The 18,789-nt window shown below is 47.0% G+C and overlaps 1 protein-coding gene across 1 annotated transcript in view; it reads right to left on the bottom strand.

Moving 5' to 3' along the window:
• The window catches only part of PDIA5 (protein disulfide isomerase family A member 5), a 1,005,467-nt gene that overhangs the window by 238,396 nt on the left and 748,282 nt on the right, over positions 1 to 18,789 (bottom strand). Inside the window, exon 13 of the mRNA XM_086957073.1 lies at positions 16,265 to 16,428. Within this exon, the coding sequence (XP_086813199.1) occupies positions 16,265 to 16,428 (164 nt within the window). The remainder of the gene's footprint in view (positions 1 to 16,264; positions 16,429 to 18,789) is intronic.

Here is an 18,789-nt window from a genome sequence, read left to right as displayed (position 1 = left end):
GGAGTCAAAGTTAATACCCAAGATTCATTGCAGGGGCCAGGAAAGATTAGTGGAAGCTCCTCCTTCTGGAACAATAGCCGTGTCGGGTATGGTTTGCTTTAAACCATACCTAGCACATTTTAGTGATTTCTAAGTTTTGTTTATTACCCAAAATATCACCTTAACTTATTTTTGCAGGGATTGTCTGTTTTCTAAATATGTTAACTGTCCCACGAGGAAAATAAATCATAACATACTGTTAACAGCGTATTTTCAGTGATTTATTTTTTTATGATGTACTACACCAAAATCACTTCTTCATAATCCATTATTCCCAACCCACCATCTAGCCAATAACATCAGTGCCGGCCTTTGACCATGCATAGCCGACCTTTTGTCCGACCTCCATGGTGCCAAAAGTTGCTGTTAGAGTGGACTGAAGGGCTGGCCAATGGCCAGTTCCTGCACCCCCCCCCCCCACTGTGCCGCCAACCCCAATGAGTATGGCCTTTTGCTGTGCACCTGGGAGGCTGCCTGCAAGGTCTGATGTGGCCAAGCCCTGCATGTTCCCCATGCCTCTGGACCAGCTGGACATGGCCTTCAGCCATGAACATCATACCCTGAGCGCGGGGCCTGTCTAGTGGCTATGCCTCTGAACCAGCTGTGCATTGCTTTCAGCCATGTGCAGCTGGCTTTGGATGCAGGCCTTCCACAAGCCTAAATCACCACCGAAACAGCTCCACTTGGCCAGTGGCCACAGCCCGCACACTCTGGGCGGTAGGCTCTGTGTCTGACACTGAATCAGGGTTCCGGGCATAAGGCTTGGCCTTATTACATGACAGTCATCATCAATGCGCAAGTGCTTCAAAATCAACCACAGTGTTTTTCGCAAGATGCAGCCAATCAGTGGAGCTGAAACTTTGGGTCATCAATGGCGTCTGCTAAACCAGCAAGCTTGCGTTGTCTTCTACAAAAGGAGAGGATCTAAATTTGATGTTGCAGCATGAAGGCCGTCATTCGTCGGGTTCAGGTGGGCTGAGCTTCTTATGGCACTAGCCAGTCGTTTAAGAAGCAGTAGATTTGCTATGTGATTTTTTAATGTACATTATTCTTTTAGGTGCGGCATATCCTATAATTAAAATGGTAAGCTCAAACCTTATGTCTACTCTCGTATACAGTATAAAATTATTTGATATGGATGTTAATGTTATTTTCTATGATTTACTATCTTGCGTATAGTGCCTGAAAGTAACTGGGTGAAATGGAGGCACTTTGTTTGAACAAATACGTCAGTTACAGATACATTACACTGTATACATAATTCTCTCATACGCTGCCCATCTCCTCGGGAAACCGAGAGAGTGAGGGCATCCTCCTGTGCTCTCTCCACAGCATGATATCACTGCCTATGCAAATGCAAAATGGAAAAGCTAAAGCACAGACGACCACCAGACCTTGCCATAGGTGCACCTGAAGCACCTTGGTACACCTATGGCACCAATGAAAATGGGGAAGCAAGGCCATTGGTTGACCAACAATTTTCACATCAGTCCAGTTCCTATTATCCAACAGGTCACTCACAATAACGCCCACCTACAAATTGTGCCATGCAGATATCCGGAAAGGAATCCGGGATAGGTCCAAACACTTAAAAATAAGGCAAATACATCAACTATGACCCTGACCTGAACCATTTCTAGGATAGCTTTGAAGGGAAGCCTCTGCGAAGGAGTCAGATGTGGCTTCGGCTTATTGATAGTGAACCCCAACTATGTCAGCAGGTACGCTGTCATCTGTAGGTGGTGTACAACTGACTGTGGCAAGCCTGCCTGCAACAACCAGATGTTGAGGTAGAGGAAACCTGGTATTCTGACCTTCAAAGATGTGCGGCGACCTCTGCCATCACTTTTGTGAAGACCGAAGGGGCACATTTGAGACCAAACGGGAGCACAGCAAATGTAAAATGGTACCTTAAACCAATGGTAATATCTTTGGGACTGTATGACAGATACATGGAAATACACATCCTGCAGATCCAAGGCCACTATCCAGTCACCCAGATCCAGGACAGACAGATCTTGGGCCAGCATGAAAAGTTTATATTTGTCGTGACTTAGGAAAGCATTGTGAGGGTGAAGATCCAAGACTAGCTGAAGCCCTCCATCTTTCTTTGGTACAAGGAAAAGGAGAGGGTAAAGCTCATACCTGCTTGATTTGAAATGAAATGAAAATGAAAAGGAAATGTATTAAGCACAAAACATTCACACGCAGGTGTCAAGGTACTAGCTCGTCAGACAAGAGATACCGGACAGTTTTAAAACCACATCAGAGATTAAAAAGCCACAATGAAATAAAAAAGAAATTTGAAGAAAGAATTAGAATGCCATTGTGATGGACTGAGAGCCGGAATGGTGTGTGAGGAAGGTGTGGTGGGGCAGAAAGAAACTGTAGGCCATAACCATGCTGAATGATCTAAAGGACCCATCTGTTAGATGTGGTTGATCGACACCCTGGGAAAAAGTACTAGATTCTGCCACCCATAGGGTGGTTGCGTGCCGATAAAGGCAAACTAAAGTGGCATGGAGTCTGTTGCTGCAGCAGAGTGGGACAGGGTAGACTGGTGCCCCAAATGATGTGCGCACTGACTGACATTTCAGAGTCCTCAGCCACAAAAGGACTGGGGTGACTGCAGAGGGGCTAGGGAGATAGCCATTCCCAGAACGTCAAGCCCCTGAAGTACCCTCAGAATTTCCTGAACTGGTGTTGAAACTGTCTGGCAGTGGTTGAAACAACCAGAAACCATGATGCAATGCCTTGTTGCCGAACAGCTGAGAACCATCAAATGGCATAACACAAGGAAGGCCTGTACGTCTCCTAAGAATCCCCGGAATCACAGAGCACTTTTGGTGCCAACTGCCCATCCCAGACAATTAGTGGTATGGAGGCCAGCGCAAATCTCGTATTTTGCTGCATTGTGACTATCCAGAATGGTTTGAGCGCGTAATTTCTCAAGTTTTTCTGGTAGAGTTATCACAACTTGGAAAAGAGTTTTGGGGCAATTTTAAGCTGAAGTAATTTTTTTCAGAAAAGAAAGTCTCTCTGGCAGCACGACAATTTTTGTGGTAGCCCTTTAAAGCCAAATTATACTTTAATTGTTCCTCTTCATGGTAGGATTTACACCCAACTCTTTCCTGGGCGTTCCAGATCTTTTTATTTTAACATGAAATATCATTAAACCAAGGGGCCGGTGGGAGGGTTCTGTAATGCTTTCTGCTCGTAGAGGTAATTATGGAGTCGAGTAAAGACCTAATCTAATTGTCAATAATGGGTGCATCAGATTCCACTGAGATGCACATCGTTGGGCAGTTCGACTCTAAAGTGGAATTCAGAGCAGGGACATTACGTTTTGACAACTCCTGCCCCCTTCGCCCTTTAGCAACGAGTCTCCAAACTGTCTGTGATATGTGACCTGTTCTAAAGGGCACGATCGAGAAAGGGGAATTGGAATAGCTTTCTCTCCTCTGCTAAAACTGGAGAAATGTAGCAGACCAACTGACACAGGGATGGGTCTCGACAATGGAAGATGGGCTGCAGTCCCTTTAGTTGGAGGTTGCCGGCTTGTGTGATACCTCCACCCGACTGGAGAAGTGGGTTGAAGATAAAGATGGCAGGTCACAAAGAAATAATCACAGATTCATTGCAGTACTGGAGGGCCTGGAAGGTTCACACCCACAACAGTTACGGAATGTATGGCTGAAGACTTGGATTACACTCAAAGAACTGTCAAAATGTTTTCACTAGAACGAGTCCACAGGCACTGACACATACTTGATGCACCCCTCTTTAGGACTCTCCCCATGGCCCTTAAAAACTAGAATACAGTTGACTTCTTGACTATTATTTTCTGACAATGCAGCCCATGCACAGCAAGAAGTCCTTTGCCGAAGTGGAGAACAAACGTAGAGCGATACAGCTGCACTATATGCTGCTGTACCTGGCAAACTGAAGGCATTGCACTTAGACCAATTTCACTTTTTTGATACACCAGAATGTGCATAGGACTGGGTTGCAGAGAGGAAATGCTACAGAAATATAGCAGGAGCACTTGTGGTCCCACACTATGAGACACAACAACACTAAGCCTTCAAGAGAGCCCTGAACATGAAGATGACACTATTGAAAACCTATCACCGACCGCCACAGTGGCCATCTAGAAGGAGTGGTTATAGGGCCATTTGACAAGACTCAACATATTTACAGAGTTTTATATGGGTGAACATACTTCCTGGAAAGAGATATAGTGTGGGTGAGAGCTGGAGAGAGGAAATTGGTTCTGTTGCCAAGGTTAATAAGTTAAATGCAGCAGTCAGGGTATGCCTCATGAGCACAATTCTAGAGTCGCTCCACAACCTCCCTACTGCAGATAATACTAGCTACTGTCCTGGAATTAGAATGGCTTAAACAAAATTAAAAGTTGAACGGTTCTGTGGTCACAACAAAACACTGTCCCACCGATCTCTAATACAAGAAAAGCACTTGCTGGGCAAGGGCTGCAACTTTTTAAGTCCACATGGGTGGAAATAAATTTACATTAGCAGCTTCACTGGGGATTAGGAGGGGTAACAATTCTTCTCTATAAATTCCTTGCACTGTCAGCATCCAAAACACACAACAATAGCATTGGATTAATTTATGGTGATGGTAGAGTCACTAGAGGGATGATAAAACACACTATCCAACGGCAACCGTCCTGTCCATCATAACTGATAGTACTTTACAAGACTCCTGGTTTTGGGGAGGCATTCAATGCCATTATGAGCACCTACATTAGACTACCATATCTCGTGAGGCCACTTCACTTTTCAAATGTGTGAAAAACTTGGGACTCAGTAACGAGTGGGATTCATGGCACATAGAAAATGGCACCTATGCACTACTCAGCCTCCCATCGCTCATTCTACTGAATTGAATACTACTTCATCCAGGCAGTGGAGCTTGGAGGAGCAGTAGAGGCATCCTAACCACTTGCTTACAGAAATGTTTCTATGCCATCCAAGCAGAGACCCTAAAAGACCTTGGCTTCTAAATGTATGGTGGCTTCTGTAAGATGAACTCAGAGTTTTTTTGTCGTTTTTGCCATAAATCAGTTGCCCATGGGAAAGCTATGCCCTTTTTGTTTGGGAAGGCTGTGGAAGGAGAGCAGGAGGTCTTGTTGCTTTATGAAGTAAATATTACATTACAACAAAAACCTGCTCAAGCTCATGGCAATGAGACTTTCTAACTCAAATAACGTATGCTAGAGACTACCAGATCAGCCTGGATGGCCTCTTAATACCGAATGTATTAAGCCTGTGAAAAGGCAGATAAATTGTTATACTTGCTGGCCTATATTTAAAAAGTGGCAACGGTGGTCCCTGCCATACAATACCCAGAGAATATCCAAATCACTGACTCCCTAGCAGTTGCATAGTAAGTTATTGGCCAATTATTACAGACTACTTTATTAGGGAGCAGTGCCCACCGACAATTGAGGCACATCTATATAGACCCAGCTGCTGCATTCATTGGATAGACACTGGCTGCCAATAGATCTACCCCTAGCACCAGAAAAGATCAGAGTCAATATGCAAGACATCAACAGGTAAAACATCTGACTGCTAGGAGATGCCCTTGAAGTTCTTTAGGAGGAAACTGTTGTACCTGTTCCCTAATCTTTTAGAAGCATTTAAGGAGGCCTCTTAAATTGGTTCATTGTCTTATGAAATTCGACAAGCTATTCAGTAATATTAAACATTTGTGAAGCCCCCAAATAGCAGCTTCTGGTACAGCTCGATCTTAGTGATTAACATGGAGACTAAAGTCCTGGATAAAATATTGACCAGAAGATTAGTAAACTTAATATTCAAGCTGATGAATGGGGATTAAAATGGATTCAAGCCTGTGGAGAGTATGTGTCTCTACCTAGGGGCCTGGATATAGTATAGCACTAGCAAGAATAGAAGCACAACAGTCCATTGGTCTTAAAGGACTTAAGAAAGGTCTCCGACTCTGTAAATTGGCCTTACCTTTTTTGTCTTGAAGAAAATAAATAACTTGTATCCACTCTTCATCAGATATACTAACATCCAATAATCTAACACATAGCAACGATTGTATGGGAAGGCAATCACATGATAACTATTGAGCAACTCTTTAGTTCCAATTCTTTCACTACCTGATGTTGCAGCATGTGCTAGCAAAGCACATGGACAACTATAAAGCTGGTCTTGAATTCAATCCACTGGAGCCAAAATAGACATTCAAGAACTTGGGTGGAAAAGTGATCTCCAGGATCTATTGATCTCTGGTAGCAAAAACACCCAACCCACTGTAAGATGTGTGCTCTGGTGAGAGCTTGACCTAGGGAGCCTGGAAGATGAGGAATGGATCAAGGCAAAATGGACTTATGTTCCTCAGCAATATCATCCAACCTTTGTCTTTTTTAAACATTGTAAATACTTCCAAAGAACTGCATAACCCTGAGAAGACTTTAGAAATTGAACAAAAGCCGTAATTCCAAAATGGCAAGAGTTTTTTTTACATCCAAGCAATATATGAATGCTTTAGGGTCTAAAGGTCAAAAATATACCACTCTCCAGAAAGTGAAGCAGGACGATCTGTGGTGGCAGACCCGAAAGTACCAAACTTGGAGATAATGGTTGGGCTTATGTGTGGAATTTGGGGGGGGGGGCTGGGAGGAGGAGGACTGAGGAGTGCTGGTGGCAACGGGCATGTTAGTGGTGAAAGAAGATCCTGCACACTACTAGAAAATGGTTCAGGCCCACCCTCGGTTCCTTAGAGATATGGTTTACTGCACTATGGTAGAAGAAACTTTATCTAAGGCAACAGGCTGCTCCAAAAGCATAAGAAGGTTTGTGGTACCTGGCAGCAACACTTACATGTAATACTAGCTAGCGTAGACTCTTCTTCAATAAACAATAATTCAATTCAATCACATAAAGCAAGACACTGTTGCTAAAGCTTTAAGTTTTGAAGTTGTCAAACGATGCATCACAGACTAACTGTGCTATTGTACTTTTTGAATAAAAACAATAAAAAGGATTCTTACAAAAAGGAATGTGCTGCCATACAATGGGTGGTGGGTCAAACCTTTAGTGTTCCACTGTCTCGTTTTAAAGGTCCCACTTTTTAATGTTTTCCTCACTCCTCTTTTTATTATCCTTTTAGAGCATACCATAGCTCCTTAGACATTGACAGTAAGATGTTTGCTTGCAGTTCATTTCAACTACAGTAGTATGTAGTCCACAAGGCCACTGCTTCTAAACCAGTCATCCACCTCGGAATGGTGTTGTGCACTGTGCATAAGTGTTTTACTATTCCATGCTGGCCAACATGTTAATTCTAAGCGTTGAGGCTGTGCTTGAACTTTAAAATGATAAAACCCCACGTATAATACCACTGCAAGAAGGCCACCTGCTGCTATGTCTAATGTTATTTGTTATTGCAAGCTTATGCCCCCCATGAATAGTCAAACAAAACAGGTGATGGACCGAATGTGGATCAATGTCACACACTCACCCCAGTCCGAAGATCTGGGCCCAAATCCATCGTTTTTTTGCACTCCACACCACCCTGGGTTAGACAATGGTGATATGCAAATCAGCTCTGACCCTGTGCCCCATGGGAACAGTCCAGTCCGAACTACAAAAGCCATGTCCTTCCCAGAACGGAATCAAGCATCCGAGGACCGGACCGGTTTCGAGGTAACACCTCTCATCAGCCCGGCTAGCTTGACTCCAGTGGTGTGGAGTGCCTGGGACCCACGTCTGGGCATCCCCAGCGCACTTAGGGCGGAATATGCAAACAAAACAGGTGATGGACCGAATGTGGATCAATGTCACACACTCACCCCAGTCCGAAGATCTGGGCCCAAATCCATCGTTTTTTTCACCACTGGAGTCAAGCTAGCCGGGCTGATGAGAGGTGTTACCTCGAAACCGGTCCGGTCCTCGGATGCTTGATTCCGTTCTGGGAAGGACATGGCTTTTGTAGTTCGGACTGGACTGTTCCCATGGGGCACAGGGTCAGAGCTGATTTGCATATCGCCATTGTCTAACCCAGGGTGGTATGGAGTGCAAAAAAACGATGGATTTGGGCCCAGATCTTTGGACTGGGGTGAGTGTGTGACATTGATCCACATTCGGTCCATCACCTGTTGTTTTTCCCCATGAATAGTCGGCAGCATATTTTGTCCAGTTTTATTCTTTTAATGCATCTTTCATATTTTGTTGAATTTATGTGTTGTATTGTAGTAGTGTACGTGGGTATACGCAAAAATGAGTCTTTGGGTAGATGATTTGATGCCTGAGATCAAGGATGGGTGAGAGTCCATGTCACAAATGAACCCAATAAACAGGGCATGTATTTTAGCATGGCACTCCCTATCTTCCCAATTTGCTATAGGTGCTTTCTCCCATAAGCCAAAAATTACCTCCAATACACCAGGGCCAGCGACACACTGTCAAGCATACAAAGTACCCACTTTCACATACACTCTAAGAAACACTCACATAGCTGGCAGCCGAACATGGCGGCAGCATAGAGGACTAGCTCCGGCGGGGAAGCGACCTCTCCATCTATCCGCACGATAATCCGTGACTATTTGTTACCTCCAACGGCGGCACCGAACGCCCGGGACCGGGCGGGACTGGCGGCAGGTCTCCAGACGATAATCGAGCATTGAATGCCGGAGTTATCGTCGAAAGTTGAATCGACCGGAGACTAGGCCCACCTCCGGGCCCTCAAGTGCTAGCTGAGTCCGACCGGAAGTGCAGCCTGCCTGGCAGCCGCAGACAGGAAGTGGTCGGTGCAGGAGCCCCACGCCCAGTAACGGTCCTGTCCTGCGTCATTCGACTCGTCCTCTCCAGCGACGTCTCATTGGAAGGGTGGCCGCAAACTACCGAAGCCACCGACCATACTTTGCCCGACACACCGTGCAGGAGTTTAACTCTCAACGACGGAGGTCCTTCCATCCGGCACCGGGAGCAGCGCGGCAACTGCCCGTCTACCTGGCACCCCACCGGACCGACGAACTGTATTCCCTCCGTGACCGAACGATGGCCGGGAAAGGTGTGAAAGGCGGCACAACCCAGACTCGTATTGACCGCTTCACCAACGACAGGACCGCTTCCCCTCCGGCGGAAGGAAAAACTCCCCCTGTGAAACCAGGAGAGTCCGGGGGGCCGAAGAAGGCGACACTGGACGATATCATGAAGGCTCTCACACAGGTCCAGGCAACGGTGGGCTGCATCTCAACAGAAATCACCCTAATCCGCGCTGACTTTCATAAAATGGCGGAAAAGGTAGGCTCTCTGGAGCTCGTCACGAAGTCGCTGGTGGAGGATGTCTCGGAACTGCAGACGGCCATGGAAGCGGTCATGGCCGAAAACAAGCACCTTAAGGACAAGCTCGACGACCAGGAGGGCCGCTCCAGGCGAAACAACGTACGCATTCTTGGCGTTCCGGAGTCAGAAGGTGTGAGGGCTACGGATCTCTATGTGGAGGAACTCATTAAGACCCATCTTCAACCCAAGGGCCTGTCGGCCTTCTTTTCTGTGGAGCGAGCCCATAGAGTCCCGGGTGGTCAACCGAAACCAGGGGTCACGCCGCGGCCTATCCTAGCGAGACTTTTTAACTTCCGTGACCGGGACATCATCCTGCAGGCGGCACGTGTCTCGCCGCCAGTGAAAATTCTTAACTCAACGGTGGCTTTCTTCCCGGATTACACGGCGGAAGTGGCCAGGCGGCGAAAGACATTCTTGGACATTAAAAGAGAACTTAGGAAACGGGAACTCCCATATTCTATGATCTTCCCAGCCAGGCTTCGGGTGGTGGCGGAAAACAGGACATGGTTTTTTGATGACCCAAGCACTGCGCGAGACTGGCTGGACGGCTGGCGTCCGGCTTCTCACTCTCGTCGCCCTGGACGGACTAAGACCGGCTCGCCTCACTCTGATTCCGCCGCTGCAGGGGCCGAGGGTACGAACAGTGGCAGAAGCTCTCCGATACGCGATGAAACTGCTTTGAGTCTGGAGGTGGACCCTTGACCACGTGTGTGCACTGTAAAAAGTTTGGTACTGTGGCTGGAACCGTCATGGACACTGGGCCGAGGGCCTCCGTGGAGGGAATGAGGGGCCGCTGATTCCGGAGCGCTCCTCACCCCCAACGAGCAAGTAACTGTGTGTTTTCTTTGGGGCGGGTTGAAGCACTCTGCTAGATTGGGGTGGCGGGCAGTTTGGAGTCCGTGTAGCAGGGAAGCAGGGAGGGTGGGGTTGTTGGGAATGGGGGGGTTGTGTTGGTTATTTAGTTTGAAATGTTTGGCTCAACTTCTTGTCTTGGAACTGCTGGTGTTCACGCTTGACCGTACTCCTTACACCGGGTATATTGCCTCTGCTCCTCGATCACTGTATCGGTACACTCACACGCTTAGTTACAATGGCTTGGGGTTTTCCCTATCTGTTATGCCTCCGCCCCGCCCTCTAGGGCACTCAACTGTACGATTGACCACAATATGGCGGATCCCCCGCGACCTGCTGTAGTAACGCATGACACTGGGGTGGGGGCGGTACCACCGCTTCGGGTTGTGTCCTGGAATGTGCGGGGGTTGGGTGATAAAGTGAAGAGAGGGCTGGTCCTACAATGTATTAAGAGACTGAACTGTGATATCGCCCTCCTCCAAGAGACACATTTAGTGGGGGTTGCCTCCAAAGCCCTGGATAGGCGAGGATACCGCATGCTGATACACTCAGACTTTACTTCGGGATCCCGGGGAACGGGGATATGGGTAAAAAGAACGTCACGTTTCATTCACCACTCCACAAAAACAGATCAACATGGCCGCTTCGCGGCGGTGTGTGGACAATGGGAGGGCGTGCCCGTCAACGTGGTGTCTGCGTACATCCCGCCGGCGCTACATTCATCGGCACTTCCGGCCCTGGGTAAATTTCTTTTGGAACTCCCGGAAGGGGATTTGTTAGTGGGCGGAGATTTCAATGCATTGGCTGATTCTGATATGGACAGGTTCCCGGCTCGCCCCCTTCCTACTGGCCCAACGAAATTCAGGGACTTCTTAGAGGCACAGGGTCTGGTAGACATTTGGAGGCAGCTTCACCCTACTGATCGCCACTATTCATACTATTCCTCCACTCATGCTTGCCTGTCGCGCATAGACTATTTCCTCACACTGGGGGGCGGTAAACTCACTTTTGACAATGTACACATCGCACCACGGCGTATTTCAGATCACTCTCCCCTGCTCGCTACACTGTCCTGCTCTACCACGGCCCGCATGCGTCTCTTTCCCATCTACCCTAGCTATCTTAAAACTCCCCCGATCCGAAATCCCTTAAAACTGCCACTAAACTTTAATTCCAGGAGAACTCCGGGTCGGTGTCCTCGCCGACGGTTCTCTGGGAAGCATACAAGACGGTACTCAGGGGCCAGGCCATTTCGACCATAGCCGACCATAAACGCAAACAAAAACTGGAAATGGTCGAACTGGAACTGCAATTGGAACAAGCAAATGCGACTCACATGGCCACACCGTCAGAGGCCACCAGGCACGCGCTGACTCTCTGCCAGCTAAAACACGACGACTTTCTCCGCCGAAGGGTGTTAGAGCGGATCGAATCAACGGCATGCAGAGTTTATGATGTAGGCGACAAAGCCAACAAGTTGCTGGCTTGGTTGGACAAAAAACGGGATGGAGGCAGGCAAATCCTACAGTTGCAAGACCACGCGGGGATGCTTCACACGCACCCTCCCAAGATAGTTGACCTCCTGGCAGACCACTTTCAATCAGTTTACACCCCAGAAGTGGTGGTCACGCCGGAACAGGCAGAACTGGCGCTCCAAGAGATTGAGGTGGAGGGGCTAACGCCGGAGGCGCAAACCGAGCTGGAAGCGGATCTCACAGTGGAGGAACTCCGTATGGCGATAGGCGCACTGCATACGGGCAGAGCGCTGGGCCCAAACGGGATCCCAATCGAATGGTTCCAAACGATGTCCGACACACTGGGCCCACCGCTACTGGCCATGTTCGAGAACTGTCGTGAGTCAGGAACGCTGCCATTGGATCAGCGCCTGGCAACGATAGTAGCTATCCCAAAACCTGAGAAACCTCCAGAATGTTGTGCATCCTACCGCCCGATCTCGCTACTCAATGCAGAGGCGAAGATCCTGGCGAAGGTGATCGCTAATCGACTGACCCCACACCTTGGCCAACTGATCCACCCGGACCAATCCGGCTTTATGCCCCACAGGAGTACAGCATTAAATCTCCGTAGAGTACACGGCGCGTTGGCGCGTGCACACTCCTTGACAGAGCCAGCAGCCATCTTGTCGCTGGACGCCAGGATGGCCTTCGACATGGTGGAGTGGCAGTACCTGTTCGCAGTCCTGCACCGGATGGGCTTCGGTCCGAAGTTCCTATCCTGGATCCGACTACTCTACACAGGCCCAGTAGCTCACGTAGCGGCCAATGGCCATATCTCTCGTGCGATCTCTTTGGCGCGTGGAACCCGCCAGGGCTGCCCCCTCTCCCCATTGCTGTTCGCGTTGGTCCTTGAACCCCTCGCGATCGTCCTCAGAACGACACCACTGTTGAAGGGCATCAGGTGGACGGAGACCTGGGAAGATAGGATATCATTATATGCGGATGATATGCTGGTGTACGTATCAGCACCCGAACTGAGTGTCCCGATTTTATTGGCGCTTTGTGACAAACACGGTGCGGCCTCTGGTTACACAATTAACTGGACGAAGTCGGTCCTTTATGTACTGAAGGGCCCTCGACCAGTCCTCCCGGAACATTGTCCGTTGGTGGTGACAGATGTTTCTTTCAAATATTTGGGTATCCATGTCACTAACGATATGACCGTCTTCACCAATCGAAATCTAGCGCCCCCCCTCCTCCGTTTGAAGGCAGACGTGCGGCACTGGTCGTCCCTGCCGCTCACACTTTTAGGCCGCGCTGCGCTGTTCAAAATGATGGCGCTCCCGCGCCTCCTATATGTCTTTGAGAATGCGCCTGTCGTGATTCCGCCCTCCTACTTCCAGAAGATTACCGCGATGGTTACCACTCTACTTTGGGGTGGGCGTCCCCCGAGGATAGCGCACCTCAAACTGAACCGCGGCTGGTACGATGGTGGCATTGCGCTACCGAACGTACAGCTTTATTATTGGGCATCCCAACTTAAGGTACTTAACCAATGGATCCATGCACCACACACTGACCCGGCGTACATGGCGGACAGGGCCCAACTCGGGACACAGAGTCTTCTGGCCCCCCTCTATAACCACAGTCTACTCAAGAACCTGATTGGCCCCACTAAACACACGATCACCCTATGGTACAGGGCACTCACCAAGCTACAGTGGAAGGGAGTCATTACGAAGCTTACCCCGCTTTGGGACACTAAAAAGCTGGGCTGCCTGAGGACCAGCAAAGGGTTCACCCAATGGGACAACATAGGCATTTCTACAGTGGGGGACCTCTGGACGTCCACTGGGGTGATACCATTCGAGCAACTTCAACAACAATATGAGCTGGGCCCCACGGAAACATATAGGTACGTCCAAATCAGGCACGCTCTCCTGGCGGTGTTGGAGCCGGGAACCACAATCCCGGAATCCTCGCCCCTAGAAGACCGGCTCCTCACGGAATACATGCAAACGAAAGCCACCTCACTCACCTACCGTAAATTGCTGAACAATCTCTCTGACCCCCTACAGACCCTGCGAGAAAAATGGGAGGATGAGTTGGGCGCTATGGATGAGACGGACTGGAACGCTGCTGTGGCATCCCCGAGAGAGGCTGGGGTTTCCGCAAGGTTCAGACTCATACAATTGAAAATACTGCACAGAACGTATTACACGAGGACCACCCTACACAAAATGCACAGGGCTGACTCCCCTCGTTGTCTTAGAGGATGTGGGGAGGATGGCACTCTACTGCACACGTTGTGGGGCTGCCCTCTCATTGCCCGATACTGGCAACAGGTCATGCGCACGATTTCCCAGGCCCTTGACACCTCCCTCACACCCGAACCGCGCCTCTGTCTTTTGAATGTTTGGGAGGGCACTGATCTTAACCTCAGACAACAGCAGTGGGTTACAATTGGAACAATGATGGCTAAGCGTGATATGGCACAGAGGTGGGGGGTGGCTGAGTTACCTACCTTGTCGCTATGGTGTCAAAATATGGACAAACTGATGTTAACTGAACGAACTGTCTACAAAGTGAGAGCAAACCCAAGGAAATGGAACAGGGTGTGGGAGGCCTGGAATAGATATAGAGGGGACCTGTGCGACCCGCTTCAGGAGGCTGAAGACGAAGACTCGGAAGATGAGGAGGAGATGATTGGCTAACCTGTGGGCTGCCACGGGGCAAGACTAATACTGTACTCATATCATGGGAACTCCTGCTCACGTTCTGCGGGGGGTGGAGGGGTTAGGCCTGGGTGGGGGGTCGGTGTGTTCTACTAGCGTCTTTGTTCTATATTGCTTCGCATCTAAGCACTATTATTGAGCCACTTTGTTTGGTTTGTTTTTCAACGTTTTATACATGAAACAGTTAACAAAAATGCTATTTAAAAAAAAAAAAGTAAAACTTCATGACTCCGATGCCTCTCTCCTAATGGTCTGCCGTATCATCCTCATCCTTTGCTGCCGGACCAGAGGGTTGTCGGCTAAATAGCTGTGTATTACTACGGGACATCCTGTTCCTTTCTCCTGTCATGATTACTGTGTAATTGTCTTGTTGTAAAATGGATGATGAACATCAATAAAAGTTTTTACACCAAAAAAAAAAAAAAAAAAAAAAAGAAACACTCACATACAATCACGTTCATACTCTCACTCTCACACACACTCTCCTAGACTCTCCTAATTTTTCTAATCCATTTGTGGAGGGAAAGTAGATTACCAAAACCTACCTAATCCGCTCTGCAGGTGAACCAGAAAAACAGACAGATTTCAGTTGGTTTAGGCGGTTCTCCAGGGAAGCAAAACGTAGTTCAGATGTGCGCCGCAATCCGCCTGCCGCATAAAGACCAAATTCATCCAGCCGCAAATATCAGCGCCTAATTTTTGTGTTGATATAGAAAAGCTTGGCCTGCTGCTGCCCCTGCTATACTTGCATTGCCTGTTAGCAAAGCTTAATAAAACATTTTCACGATTCACTCACAAAATTCAAACCAAATGGCATTGCCAATGCTGGTTTTCATTTAAAATATTTAACATTTAATTTACATTTAAGAACAAACATTCCAAGTGATTGTATACCTCCTTCAGATAACACTGTAGCAAAGTAAGCATGCTGTGCTTTTCACTTCCTACTCACAATGTTAAACAATGTACCAAAGTGCAGCATGCTGGTGCCTGAAAAGTAAGGAGTGGTAAAGTACCATACAGGACAATGGGGCACATAACTATGTAAACAGGTTTTTTTTTAATGTAATTGCAACTTGTGTATTTTTCAGCCTTCATTTTGGAACCAACTAAAGGTTAATTAGTAAAGCTGTGAGGGAGGAGATTGCATTACATTTGCAGATGCCAGAGTCCTAGTGCTAATGGGCAGATAAACACACTCCTCTGGAACAGTGGGGCGTCCTGAAAACTTTACTGCCACCACAGTCAAATCCCCATGTAGTGTGAAGCCTATGTTAAAGAGATACCTACAACACCACCCTTCTGTGGCCACGCTACTTCGTTGAGCAGCAACAGGACGTTTCTGAATGAAAAGTTAAAATTCTCACTGATGGTGCCTTTGCTCCAGAGCAGAGCCCAGGCTTTGGTGCGCTTTCATAAGCCCCTTAGCTAAAATATTTCTGGGTCTCGGGTTACGTCCCACAGAGGGTGCTGGCACCCGTGTCCTCTGCATTTCTGCACCCCCAACCATGTTAAACAATTACACACAATTAAAAGTAATCACATTTACTAACATGTTCACTGTAAATATGAGAATTTCCCAAAATAAATTCGAGTTGAGGCTTCTCTTAACGGTGCATACAAGTGGTAAGCACAAGGAAATCTATAATAAAAATAACATGTCCACCTGAAGCATAAAAAACAAAAATGTTATGATCATTTCCACTTTGACATTTTTTTCTTCATTTATGGTTTTACTTGGAACACGAAGCCTCAAATATACATCCGTTCCAACAAGAATTGGAAGTTGACTGTTGGGCCAAGATATGGCTTCCAACAAGAGTCCCATTAAACTTACTTCATCAGCCACTCAACAATCTTCTTCTGTGTCCTGAGGTTCGGCAGTGTGTACTTCTCTTCTCCATCCTCAAAGTATTTCACAGTGGGAAACCCAGTGATGTGAAATCTCTCAGCCAGCCCTCTGTGCACAGTGGCATCAACTGCTGCCAAGACTCCATGAACCTGGAGGGGGGAGGGGGGGGGGGGGGGGGGGAGACAACAAACCTTACTCTTAGCAAAACATTGAGACATTCCATAATTGCCAAACAATCCTACAGCATTGTTTCTGTCATAAAATACTAAAGCAAAGACGTTCACAATACATACAAACTCATATGTGCTTTTATCCTTAATCCAAGAGAAGGTAACTGCAATAACAAAGTTGAATTTGCTGCATATGAAGCAACTATAACACCTCCGTTCACAGATCAACTCACAACAAGTAGATAGCACCATCCTCTTACACCTAGTTGAGCGTGTGTGGAAGCAAGTTGTAAGAAATTGGGTTATTGGTTGAGGGGGGTAGAAGCCACAACCACAATCCTAGTCAAGGTGAACCACACAAAGTCACTAAATTAACCTGAGCTTAACCCTCTGGTAGAGCCTGGCTTATCTTAAAGGCAATGTGAACAGTATATATATCCAACACACAAACAGTAATAAAGTAAAAACACAACACAAGAAAAATCCCAAACCAATCTAAGAAAATACAGTATAATTCAATTAGTGAAATGACACCAGAATAACCACAATCCAATCAGTAGAACTGAAGGTATGCAATTTAATTATACTTTTTTGAATAAAAACAGCATCTACATGCACAAAGCACTACTCGTGGTCATCTGATCTGAGTAGACTGGAATTTATTTGTGCATTCTGCCCACACCTAACCACCGCTTTGAGATACTGTCTGGAAGCAATACCCAAACACCACCAGCAGAACCATTTACAGTCATGGACGCAGGAAACTGAGAAAAGATTCAAATGATTAAGGAAAGAAAATGACAACTTTGTAGAAGTGATACAAAAAGGGATGATGGACGGAGAGTTTGAGCAAATCAAACACTCACCCCCAGTCAACTGATCTGGGTTTAATCCATCACCATTCTTTAGCTCACTCAGCCTTTCCATGAGGCACAGGGTCAGACTGATTTGCATATGGCCATGTCTGAACAGGGGTGGCTGAGTGAGCTAAAGAATGGTGTGTTTGTAGTTTTGATTTGCTCAAACGCTCCTTCCATCATCCCCTTTTGTATCGCTTTGTTCGCCCTAAATTGGCAGGACGTGAGTTGGGCATCATCTGCAGCCAGCTTCTTCTAGAACTCCCTAATGTTATCTAACTATGAAACTAACTTAGCTTAGGGGTCGATCCTCTGCCACAGAACAATCTTGTCATCTTGCTGCTTAACCTTTGACCCGCATTCCAGTAATTTTAAAATGAGGCACAAACTATTTGAATAATTGATACCACAATAGTCTGTGAAGGATCCCTAAAAATCATTTAATTTGGGAACCTAATCATTTACTTGAAAAAAAGAACTGACTTGTTAATTGCCCTAATTGAACATATTTTCACCACTGACTTAACTTGTATGGCTGGTATGAATAACGTACATGCTGCTATCTCTTTCGATCCTAAACACAATTTACAAGGAGATGCCTTGCGCTTAGCTGAGATCCAAAAGTTGAGGCAAGGAGTACTTTGTTCAGCATTTATCTAATCGCTGTACATTAAAAGCTGGATTTAAGTAGTGTGACAGTTTGCTCAGTTCGCATTAAGAATCTTGTGGTCCTTCCATTTCTCACTGCTAGTATCCTTCACATATAATAGCTCCAAGGAAGACATCATAGTTGTGTGTCACATTTATAATGGAATGCTGCATTTAGAAGCACCACGCAGTCAGAACCTTGAAAATACAACTACACAGGGTGAGGGTGGCGGAGGAGAAGGCCTTACTGAATTGTGATTGTGTAAAATAACACAACCATCTTACACGCCTCACACTACCTACACTGAGAACACGCTGGCCATGATTGGCTGATCCTGTCGCCTTGCTCAAGAAAATGCCTTGGTGTTACACTTCAAGAATAGGATGGAGGTCTGGATTAAAAACAGGCGCCTGGCGTGCATTAATAGTATAATGGAAACAAACTGGCACGGTAAACTGGGAAAAAAAACTGTGAGTCATCAAAATGAGCTGAGATGGCAAGAGGCATGTGAACATTCTTTGCAGATGGCAGGCGCTTAGCCAGGAGAGATGAGGATTCTTCAGTGAATGGAAGGGACATGCAAGCATGTAAATCTAGAGAAGATCCTTTGGTGGAGAAATGTGGTTTTGGGAATTCTACCGAACCTGAAAAGACCAGAGAAATGCAGTGAGCCCTCCGCAGGGATGTGGTGCGCAAAAAAAAAACACAGCTCGAATTGACCTTCCAAGGTGTGACTTTGGGGACCACTGATTTATATGCTGCTATCCTATTTTGCAATTTACGTATTTCAAAATAACGCTGCTAAACCCGTTCCAGAGAAATGATGCTATAGAG

Source organism: Lissotriton vulgaris, chromosome 2_1 (assembly GCF_964263255.1).
Source record: "Lissotriton vulgaris chromosome 2_1, aLisVul1.2, whole genome shotgun sequence".
In the NCBI taxonomy this organism is placed as follows: Eukaryota; Metazoa; Chordata; class Amphibia; order Caudata; family Salamandridae; genus Lissotriton; species Lissotriton vulgaris.
Note: the sequence above shows the minus strand (reverse complement) of the source record. Positions and strands in the feature narration are given on the sequence as shown.